The sequence below is a fragment of the Hippocampus guttulatus genome, chromosome 8, assembly GCF_054856545.1.
Source record: "Hippocampus guttulatus isolate MCC_2025c chromosome 8, RoL_Hgut_1.0, whole genome shotgun sequence".
In the NCBI taxonomy this organism is placed as follows: domain Eukaryota; kingdom Metazoa; phylum Chordata; class Actinopteri; order Syngnathiformes; family Syngnathidae; genus Hippocampus; species Hippocampus guttulatus.
The window spans coordinates 19657043-19669170 of record NC_141268.1 but is presented as its reverse complement, the minus strand read 5'-3'; the positions used below and the strand labels follow the sequence as shown (position 1 = coordinate 19669170).

Sequence of the window (12128 nt, the reverse complement as noted above, 5' to 3'; positions counted from 1 at the left end):
TTGATTAAAGTCCCGCGTGAGTTGCGAGTCATTCCCACTAAGTTGGTGTTGGATTAAGGAGCGAGCGAGCGAGTGAGCGGCTTATCGGCCAAGAAGTGAAGCGGAGACTTTTGAAGCTCAAGGACATGAAAGTCAAATCATGGCCGTGAGGCGGGAGACCAACACGCCTCCCCCGAGTCGCCTGCACCAACAACGCTTTATTGTACATGCGTGTGCATATGCGCACTTGTCCCTACATTGCAGATAACGGCAATTGCTATTAAGTCTTTCGCTCCCAACTGAATAAATGCACGCTTTGGACCATGTGGAGGTATTATATCAACACTGCTTGTTCACATTCATTGATAACTTTTATATAGATATAAGATAAGATAAGATAAGATAAGAAAACCTTTATTCGTCTCGCAATGGAGAAATTCCCAATTCACAGCAGCAAAGTTATGAAAGGAAGAAGTAGAACAACAAAATATAGGAGCTGCTGGAAAGGCGGCCACTCTCGCGGCGCCATTTTGAAGTCAAAATAACAAAAATAACAAAACACAACACATAGGACACAGACAGTCGAGCAATCTTCACCAATTTTCTGCATACACTTTGTTGTCTGAAGCAGTTATAGATGAAAGAGGAGAGGATCAAAGTGTCCTTTCACCAGTGGATCAGAGACGTCATGCTGAAAATGTGCACACGTCTGCTCCAAGCTAAGTTTTGAAAGCAAACACGAAGCTGTAGCGTCCATTGACGAAAACAGATTAGTTCACTTCTCCTGTCCCACGTAATCCGCTTCAAACTCCAAGCCGCGACTCCCAGTTTCAAATCCGCATCGGCGCTCCGCGCTAACGCTCCTTTCTTCTCATCAGCTCCTCAAGACTTACATCCATCCAGCCGCAGACCGTTCAACAGCACCGATCTCTCCGCTGAACAAAGCGGGGCTGTGAAAAATGCTGCCCATTACAGGCGCAAGACAAGCGCCCCGGGACTGTCCAGCAACGACAGTCAAATGGCGCCGACATTCCTCCCCACATATGTATGCTACTGACTATTCTTGCTAGCTTTCCAATTCCATTTCAGAGTCGAGATGTATTCATGCGCCACCTTTATGAAGACTATTGATACATGTCTAATTCAAAGTTTATTTTAAACGTATTTATACCATCTGCTGCATTTAAGTGTTGATGGTTCTCGATGCCGGCTGACGTGCACCTGTGTAATTCTAGCACACGTACCGTATTAGGCGCACCGAAAAGCATTCGATTTTCTCAAAAGCTGACAGTGCGCCTTATAATCCGATGCGCCTTATATGTGGATTAATATTCTGATTTCTTGGATGTAGTATTTTAAATTGTTCTGTAAAGTGCTTTGTTACAGCTGCAGCGGTTGTGGAACCTCGACATAAATAAAGCTGTATTGTATTGTATTTCCTTTAGCGTATCTCCATCTAGTGGATGCATAACGCACTGCGGCCACGATTGCAGCTTCTATTCTATGCGCCTTCGAATGCGGTGTGCGCCATATATGAAAACCATTTTAAAAGAGGCCATTCATTGAAGATGCACCTTATAATGGGGAAAATACGGTATATTGCAAGGACTCAATACAGTCATTCGTCATTTTGACAACAAAGAGCCTGAAGGACCATTCAATAGGTGGGATGTAAAGAACACACTAATTCACTCTGGTGAAAATCACATCTATTGAAATCCCCAAATACTGAATCATTTCAAACAGAGCAATGAGTGTCCTCGGCAAAACACAACAAATGAGCAGAAAACGTTCCAAATCTTTTCATAGTTGCCGCTACATACGATGTCGACAATTCTCGCTGCTGCTCAAGCCAACATTTTCGATGCATCGTCTCAAATGGTGACATACGCGATGGATAAAAGTACAGAAAAGCGTATAGACGACATCAATTTGTTAAATAGTGTTCTATTGCTACTCTTGCGTCTGCTCACGTTCAACTACGTTTTAAAAATAGTTCATTGATCGTTGGACAGCCTTTCTTGCGCCAAATGTGACATTTTGCCAGCTGCCAATTAGAGGCTCTCACATTATTTGCTTGCTCTTTGTCACTGATTTTCATTGATGTTTGCCGTCGTTGCATGTTGACCCCTCGCTGCGACTCACAGCAGGGCCCCCGCGGTCTTCTCTACTCTTATTTGGGGGAGCGATGTCCGCAACAAATCAACAGCACAAAGGGGAGATCGATGTGGGACGTTTCACATCAAGCAAAGTGAAGCCACCAAACTCTTGTTGAGCTTGCGGGTGGGCCGGCGCAGCTTCACAATTGGCTGATGCGCGGCGGGGATCCAAGAATAATATCAAGGGGGTAGGGGGAGGTGGGGTGTTAGGGTTGGTTGGTAGTGGGGTATGACAAAAGAGATTGACGAGGTCATGATGTGATCGGTGCATGTTGATAGCGATTCACTAAAGGACTGCGCGGCTTTTGCGCGGCGCCGATCGGCAAAAGTGGAACAAACGGCGTCAGAAATATCACATTTTGGTGGTGAACTAGACAGTCCGGGAAAAGGCCCCGCCCCCTTCGTCTCTCCGCCTGACACGCTCACTTTAATCCCGTAATTAGCCGCAATTATCTCAACACATTCAAGAGAGGCGACGGATTTGCATTCGCGTATCATGGCTAGCGCTTCTACTTCTAACGCTGGTTTATCTCTCCTCGCTGTTCGCTCTCCACCTGCACCCTTTCTCCCACCCCCGCAATTCCCCCCAGCCCATTGTCCAAGGACGAGGGGGTTCTGGTCCTCCAAAGCAGAGGCGGGTTAAAAAGAGAAGACACAAGAGACAACAGAGGCCTTTAGATGTAGCAGATGATGCCTTTAATCCCACAATAGGTGTAATTATCGTCATTATCTCTAATGGGGAGCATTGTGCCAGGCCTGTGATATGTTTAGTAGACGACAGCGGGCTTAATAGATCGCGCGTGGCCGCGCATTAATGAAAGCCAGGTAAAAACGAAAGGGTGCTTTTGGAGACGCCAGCCAAGGTGAAGCGGCCAGAGGAGGCGGAAGGACGGAGTTGCTGGAGAAACAAGCGAACGGTGTGCAAAAAAGGCAAAGACCGCACCATGTTGGAAAAGGAGCACAATGTGCCCGTAATGCCTTGGTGAAGCAGCATGTGGCTCTTTGTTTGTGGAGGCTCTGTTCTGTTGCTACCAGCCTATTGTATCAAAAATGAAAGAATGCTGGATGGATGTTCTCGAAAAGACAAATACAGACTGATCAAAGTTGGCGCATATAGAGAATACCAATGTTATAAATACCTTTTCAAAAACACATATGGAATATCTCAAAAGCTAAAGCCAATTCGGGAAAAAAACAAAAACCACCAATGTCACCTTCAGATTCAGTGACCTCAAAATACCTGAGAACTGCAGAAAATTTATTGGCAACTGTGTGCCAAAGACGTGCGTCACAAAATTAACCCTTTGCTGTTGTTTTCTGTAGGCGTAAAAAGCAGGATCACAGCAGAGGACTTCCAAGAAACTATGCTGCGCTGAAATTTTTCAAACTGACAACGTCTCAAATTAAATAAGTCCGCCGCAAATCGAGTGATTGATAGTGGAATTAACTGTGCCCCCCAAAAAATCTGCCAAATAGCGGGACTGTGAACCTGAAACCCACGATGGACGCGGCTCCACTGGATATGTCAACGGAGGCCACGTCGATGCCTCTGTCACTACATCTCACGTCATCACCGCGAAGAAAATCGGAGGGACGAGCTCGCTAGTTTGTGTTTGGACTTTGGACTCACCTCGTATTGGGTGATGACTCCGTTGGTCTCGTTTGGCGCTTTCCACTGCAGGAAGATCTTGTCCTCGTAGGGCGTGTCCTGCAGGGACTCCTTGGGCACAGAGCCGGGCACTGCACACACACGCACATGTGCACAAAACCATCAGGGCACGATAACGAAATCTGCCTAGCAACAAGCATGTTTTGGGGGGGAGTCCTGGCAAGAGCAAACACACGACTACACAATCACCCATGCTGCATGACTTGTTCCTCTATGTTGCGCGACATCCTTGCTACCTATTTCCTACCGACCAACGTACTGATATATCGACCCTCCAATTTCCCACCTACCTACCATCCATCCATTTTCCGAACCGCTTGATCCTCACTAGGGTCGCGGGGGGTGCTGGAGCCTATCCCAGCCATCTCCGGGCAGTAGGCGGGGGATACCCTGAATCAGTTGCCAGCCAATCGCAGGGCACACAGAGACGAACAACCATCCACGCCCACACTCACACCTAGGGACAATTTTAGAGCGTCCAATCAGCCTGACATGCATGTTTTTGGAATGTGGGAGGAAACCGGAGCACCCGGAGAAAACCCACGCAGGCCCGGGGAGAACATGCAAACTCCACACAGGGAGGCCGGAGCTGGAATCGAACCCGGTACCTCTGCACTGTGAAGCCGACGTGCTAACCACTGGACTACCAGGCCGCCCACCTACCTACCCTCCTTCCTATTTCCTACCTAACTCGTCTCCTACCAAGCAAGGACACAGAATGCTGAGTTCAACAATCAAGTTCAAGAACAGCATTTGGTTGGAACACGTTTCGATTATTTTTTTGGGGGGGGGGGACCAAAGCAAAATCAAATTTGTAGGCGATTCAAAGCGTTTTAAAGGCCTTAATGAGTGTGATCCATCAAGCGGCGCTGTGGCGACACCTTCGCCATGTAATGAAGAATGTTTTTCCCAGAGACGGACGCGTTAACAAATAGCCGGCAAAGCGCTACAAAGACGATTTTCATTTGGTAATTAAAATGTGTTGATGAGGCCGCCCCGCAAATCAAATCAGTCGCACAAAGAAACGCAATTAGATTCTGTCCTTTACGTTCGCCACCTTATCATTCACCGCTGTGCGCGTCTTAAAGACTGTGTGTGTGTGTGTGTGTGTGTGTGTGTGTGTGTGTGTGTGTGTGTGTGTGTGCATGCATGTGAGCGTGTGCGCATGTAACATGCAGACCCAAATTTGATTAAGTTCCAACTTGGCAATCAAGCACCTGCTTTTCTCTCTTTTTTTTTTCGAAATTCTTATCAAGTCCTACTTTTTGGTTGATTGAAATTGTCTTTTAAGCGGGCGTGATATTAGCGCGCTTTGGTTTCTCTCGCGGCCACAAAACACCAGCAGCCGACGGGAGATGAGCGCACGTAACGTCTCTTTCATGTGCAGATGGGTGATGACGGCTTGTAAAATCTGAGCTCGATGAAAATCAAGTCGATTCGTCCTTTTGCGAGGATCTTCCTCTAGTCTTCTTCCAACATTTTGCGTTTGATCCTCAGCTCAACCTACTTTTCGAGTGTCTTTGGCACTTAGCGTGAATCCGAACGCTGTTGTGCTTTCAGAACCCCAAAAATGCATTTCTGGTGCATCAGAGGTGGATTGTTAGATTTGTGTGTATTTGTCACCAAATAATAATTACGAATATATATATACACACACACACACAATATTTTTCATTCCACACACTGTATCTCATTAGTGACAACATGAGGCAGTAATCCGCATGGTTGAGCGCAATCTTTGGTCATGGCGGCAATGATTCTTGCGGGGAATGATGCTAAACTACGCTAGCAGTGGCCCAGATTACATCTGCCGCGGATCATGAAAAACATGTGCCCGCCATTTGTTACATGATTGATTTTCTTTGGTGGTTGTTTGTTTTGATTATTTTTTATCAAGCCGCCTGTCTGAGCTTGGAGTGTGGACAAAAATATTGAGACTCCACCGGGAAGGCAAAACGTACATGGACACAAAGAGGACGTCAAAGTTGAAGAGAATCTAAATAAAATTAATCAATGATATAGGAAGCAAGACGGTGTTGTTGTTGTCCGGTGTGGCATTTTAGCGCCGTCTCACCATCTTCCTCCGTCTGCTTGACGATCTCCTCGCTCTCCTTGCTGCCCTCGGCGTTGGCCAGGACCAGTCGCAGTCTCACGGTGACGGACGGCCGCAGGTCCCTCAAGGTGTAGCGAGAAGACGTCTGGATCAGTTCCTCGGACGCAAACTCCTGCTGATTGAACACGTACTGGTACTGCACCTGCAGGGGGAGACAAAGCACGTGTTAAAAACGCCCCCTGGACTTTGGACAAAAGTATTGGGACACGTCCAGAAAGGGGAAAAGCGAGAGGAAAATGTCTGTGTCTGGTGTGGTACCGTGAGATTGTAGCTGTGGCATCGCGTGATGGCGTAACCGAACGTTTCCCACTGGATCGTCAAGAGTCGCGCACGGACGTCCACCACGTTCACATTCTGCGGACCGTGGACGGGATCTGGAAGAGACAGATCAATACTTTACAAAAAACAGGACAAGGGGATAGAAATTGTACAGCTCAGAGGCACGCGCACGCGCACGCGCACGCACACACACACACACACACACACCAATTGGCCAAATTAATGAATGATTAAATTAATGAATGAGTCAAAGCAAATGTTTTAGTCCACAACTGAAAAGTCTTTGGAGCTAACCCGTATTTGAGGTTGTACTTCCATTCCACACAGGAAATAGACAGCCGTATTTCAATTTTTTAAAATTACAATGAGTGAGAAAAATGGGGCGGAGGCGGGGGGATGGTTCATTCCACCATGTTTGGCAGTGCATTTGAGCGTTTGTTTGAACAACGACTTGAGCGCCCACGCAAGATTAGCCGCAATGAGAGATTAGACGCAGATCAAAGCCATCTGATCGGGATTGCGTTTGATAGTTTGGAGTAATGGGCAACGGGATTAGAAAAGGGGTCCGCAAATTTTGGAGGTATCCGTGGTTTGTTTGAGGACCCCCCTGCACAAAGCCTGTCGGGCTTGAAGGAATCGGCGTGTCGATTTAAAGGAAACAATCCCGTCAAGTAATCTACTGACTGGATCCATCTAATCTACTCTTGGTCAAAGTTGGACATATGGAAACTCCCGCGAAGAGCAGTCGCACGGAATGCAGAGTACGTGCGTTCTTGTGATGAACACGGCAGCTGACGTCAGCCCTCTTGTAAAATTTCAAACATTTGGAAAACGCCAAGACGTTTTCTTTGGGTGGGTTGTTTACAATTCTGTAAAAGGCATGAAATAAAAAAAGAGTTTTTGGTTGGTGGCGTTTTGACTAGAATTAAACTCAACTCTTTTTTTCCAGGTGTTTTTTTTTTTTTTTGCCTTTGCACCAAGACAAATACCCATTAACTAAAACTAACAACAAAACCGAAAAAAAATGAACAAAAAAAAAAAACAATGAAAAAAATCTGCATAAAATAAAAGAAGTAAACCTAACCACATTTTTTTCAAAACAAAGTAAAAAGAATTCATCAAGAAAAGTCCTAAATTTTTTAACTCTGAGCAGCACATAAGGTCTCGTGACGAAACATTTTGAACACAAACAAACAATTGTTGGCTGCCAAACATCCACAGTAAAAAAAACTGAACAAACTCACTCAATGCGGGAAAACACGGGTGTCTGACCAATCACAGTCTGATCACAAACATACAAATACCAACAATTGGAAACCCACCAATAGTTGTCCTTTGATTTCCTTGGTGAGATTTTGAAACTGGCGCGCTCGTGCAAAGAACAGAGCACCCTCTTCATCGCAAACACACAAATGTCCATTTGGAACAAGGGCATTTGAAATCACAGTGGCTAATGAGCCTCATGCTGCTTCACTAAATCTGAAAACAAAAAGGACTTGCTCACACACAGCAGCTTGTATTTTATCTTATTGTTGTGCCGCCATCGCTCAATCCCGCAGGAGACGCAGACAAATAATCAGATTGAGCAAGATTAGGCCCCTAAAAATCCTCCGATACGCCCCAAGTTGCTTGGCTGCTCAAATGAACGGCTGCCATTTTATAATCTGGCAATGGACGGAGAGCAGCTAATCTGGACGGATAATCTGACTGCTCGCAGCCCAGCGGGAGATTGGCGCACAAACCCAGATTAATTTCTTGAAATGAACCCTTCGGTTGGTTGCAGGATAACGATCCCCAGGTGTTCAATGAAGCCTGCACTGGGCACATTTGAAACATTTGACTGGATGGATGGATGGACTGAAGGCTGGATGGACTGAATGCTGGATAGACGGAGGGACATACAGATGGATGGATGCACAGAAGGCTGGATAGATGGTTGGATGGATGGATGGATGATGAATGAATGGATGGATGGAAGGCTGGATGGACAGAAGGTGAGATGGACGGACGGAGAGACAGATGGATGGATGGATGGCCGGACGAAAGGAAGGCTGGATGGACTGAATTCTGGATAGACGGGCGGACATACAGATGAATGGATGGACAGAAGGCTGGATGGATAAATGGATGGATGAATGGATGAATGGATGGATGGAAGACTGGAAGTACAGATGGATGGACGGAAGGCTGGATGGACTGAATGCTGGATAGACGGAGGGACATACAGATGGATGGATGCACAGACGGCTGGATAGATGGATGGACGAATGGATGGATGGATGGATGGATGGATGGACAGAAGGCTGGAAAATGGATGGATGGATGGAAGGCTGGATGGACAGAAGGTGAGATGGACGGACGGAGAGACAGATGGATGGAGGGATGCATGGATGGATGGATGGCCGGACGAAAGGAAGGCTGGATGGACTGAATTCTGGATAGACGGGCGGACATACAGATGAATGGATGGACAGAAGGCTGGATGGATAAATGGATGGATGAATGGATGAATGGATGGATGGAAGACTGGAAGTACAGATGGATGGACGGAAGGCTGGATGGACTGAATGCTGGATAGACGGAGGGACATACAGATGGATGGATGCACAGACGGCTGGATAGATGGATGGACGAATGGATGGATGGATGGATGGATGGATGGACAGAAGGCTGGAAAATGGATGGATGGATGGAAGGCTGGATGGACAGAAGGTGAGATGGACGGACGGAGAGACAGATGGATGGAGGGATGCATGGATGGATGGATGGCCGGACGAAAGGAAGGCTGGATGGACTGAATTCTGGATAGACGGGCGGACATACAGATGAATGGATGGACAGAAGGCTGGATGGATAAATGGATGGATGGAAGACTGGAAGTACAGATGGATGGACGGAAGGCTGGATGGCCAGATGAACATTTGGGTGGGTGGATGACAGATGCATGGCCGGACGGCTGGGTGAGCAGACAAACGGACGGACTAAAACCCGATTTTGCCTTTCAAAATAGAAGCCGAGTAAAGTGTCATCTCCTGAGGGACATTGAGGTCAACCTTGGAAAGTTGTGTCAAATCACCAACAAACTCCAGTGGTCAAAATCCAATCGCAGCTTCCAAGTCTTTTTGTGCTCTTGCGTTTGCCTTTTCGTCTCTCCCGCCGTCTTCTTGCAACCGAACACCAACAGTTGCATCTCAAACGCACACAGGCGCACACAGGCGCACGCACGCACGCACGCACGCACGCACACAGGCACACGCACAGGCACTCAGAGTTGACCAAGGTCCTGTTATTTCTCTCAGTTTTCCTTTATTGGCGTCTCGTTGGAGTGTGTCTTTCTATTCATGCCACACCTTTGTAGTTACACACCATTGATGTCTGCCGTCTGCAGCGAGATAAGGGGCTATTTGGATCCCCGAGTGTGGGCGCGTGTGTGCAAGGGCATGCGCGTGGGACGCATGCGTATGCGCGTGTGTGAGAGCACCAGACAGGGCCACCAACAGGCAGCCCTTGTGCGCACCGTTAATGAGGGAGAAATCGGATCACCTGATGGCCTCGCAATAGCAGACGTGGCCTGTGTGTGCACGCGCACCGTTGTGTGCATCTGTGTGTGCATGTCTATGTTTGAACGCGTTGGATTAATTAATGTATTTGAGGACAAAATGTAAAGAATAAATAAATAAATAAAATTCGAATTTCATATGCTTCCTACACAGTGCCCATACGTTCATGAATGTGCACGTGTGTGTACTTTTGCATTTATGTGTGTGTGTGTGTTTGTGTATCTGAGCAATTTAATTTGAGGACAAAGTGTGCAGATACATACACATGCGGGTGAGCATGTTTGTGTGTGCCCAAAGGCATATGTTTGTGTGTGTGTGTGTGTGTGTCTGTCTCTCTCTCTGAGCAACTTATTTGAGGATAAAATGTGAAAAATCATCTTCACTCTTTGATGGCTCATATATAAGGCTCGTGTGTGTGTGTGTGTGTGTGAGTGTGAGTGTGTGTGTGTGCGCGGTAGCCAACGGGCTGACAGCATGAAAGGCATTAAAGAGCACACAGGTTGGGCTTTAATTGGTCTGCTTTCATAATTGGCCTGTTGGGGCAGATTTGTTACCCGGGCAACGAGCTAGTTTCGCTAAAGTTAGTATCCATGGGGGAGCAAAGGGGGAGGGCGACCGGAGGGGTTGGGAGGGCCGATGATGGCGGGATGTTCGCATGGAGGAGAGGAGTCAAGAGACGAGCAATGAGGCGTGAAGGGAATGTCAGCCGGCGCCGGCGCCCGCCGACAAAAAACATTCAAAGGAGCCTGGAAAAGATCCGTCGGCTTCCTTCGGGTTGCGGCTTTGTCCGTTTTTCTCGAGAACATCTTGACGTGAAGCAATGTTGGAGAACGGGGGAAGAGGCTGGTATAGTTCACCGTTGCTGAACGTCATACGAGTTTGGAGGATGTGAGAGAAAGCGGAAAGATTTTCAACTAGGTGGGGGCAAATGTTGACCAACGATGGAAATGTTCCACATTGCAGAAAGTTGTTGGGAAATATTTCCCCATTCGGAATGTTGCATGACATTGGAAATGTCGGAGGATCATAGGGGACATATGAACAATTTGGATGACAGTACAGGTGCAACGATGAATCCAATCATGGTAATTGATCGTTATTTGTGCTGATCGATTCATCGTTTGGAGACCTCGTTCAACTTGATATTGTCTAAGTCCTTGGAAACGTGTGTCGTCCTCCATGAAAGCAGACGGTGTCACGATTGGGTTCTTGTGTGTCTCCAGCAGGTGGCAGAGGAGGGCCTTCCCTCCAGCGTGCACAACCGCTGCAGTTGTTTCATCAGTTAGCCGTGTGTTTGACGACCGCCTTATTGCCAAGTCTCCGTCGGGTTATTGACCTTGTTTTCTCGACCTCTCGATCTTGTAAATCAGAACTCATTTACAAACCCAATTCCAATCAAGTTGAAAACAGAATACAATGATTTATCAAATCCGACGTTGAATTGGCTACACTACAAAGATATTTGATCATGTTCTCCACATTATGGGATGTTAGCGAAGATTGTAGAATTTTAAAGACTCTTGCTGACTGAGAGAATGTCGGCAAACGGCAGATTTTGAATGTGGCCGAATATTGGAGGATTTTTGATGATGTCGGACAGCAGAATGTTCGAGATCTTGGTAGAATAACCAACAACGTTGGGGGAGAGGAACCAAAAAAAAAAAAAAAACAGAAACGTTTCCTATACTGAACACAGACACACTTCGGGATGCAACCGAGATGAATCGAGTTCGCCGAACGCACCCTCAAGTGCGTCTGTGGTGCGCGTGTTCTAAGGGGCCTTGCGTGTGTTTGTGTTGCGTGTGTTCGCGGCGAGCTCATTAGGAGACTTGAGTGACCCCTCTGTTCTTTGTCCGGCGTCTAACGAGCACCAAGAGCTGCAGGGGAAAGAGACGCATTGGAAAGTGCGCACGCGCGCCAGTGCGCGGGGGGGGGGGGGGGGGGGGCAGAGGAAGGCCACGCACACAACACACTACACAAGACGTAACACAAGAAACGGACAAGAAAGAGGAGGCATCGCTGAGGACAAAAAAAAAAAGATGGTGCCGTTTCTCCTCAACCTGTAATGTGAGCAGCGTGACACGCAAATTTCAGAGTCGGAATGCTTGTTTTGTTTTTTTTCCCCCCTCCATGTGTTGACCTTCAAACTTGGGCAGTTTCGAGATGTCCTGAAATCTGTTCGGCTCTTGTCTTTTGACAGGGTTCGACATTAAAAGCGGCCCACTGGCCCAGGACAAAAACAACAGCTTCTTGCTGTTGTAATATTACATCATCAATATTTTGACTTCTCTCCACTCCAATGATCAAACATCTTTGAACTTTTTACCACGCTGCCAATATTTTTTTTTCCTCCGCATCTCTGCAAAATG

At 47.1% G+C, this 12128-nt stretch overlaps 1 protein-coding gene across 7 annotated transcripts in view; it reads right to left on the bottom strand.

Moving 5' to 3' along the window:
• ptprt (protein tyrosine phosphatase receptor type T) overlaps nt 1-12128 on the bottom strand; it is a 119819-nt gene that overhangs the window by 72757 nt on the left and 34934 nt on the right. For all 7 annotated transcript variants that reach the window (XM_086117121.1, XM_086117122.1, XM_086117123.1 and 4 more), the window contains exons 9-11: nt 6179-6294; nt 5882-6062; nt 3769-3878 (exon numbers count right to left, since the gene is read on the bottom strand). In XM_086117121.1, coding sequence (XP_085973247.1) covers nt 3769-3878; nt 5882-6062; nt 6179-6294 — 407 coding nt within the window. The remainder of the gene's footprint in view (nt 1-3768; nt 3879-5881; nt 6063-6178; nt 6295-12128) is intronic.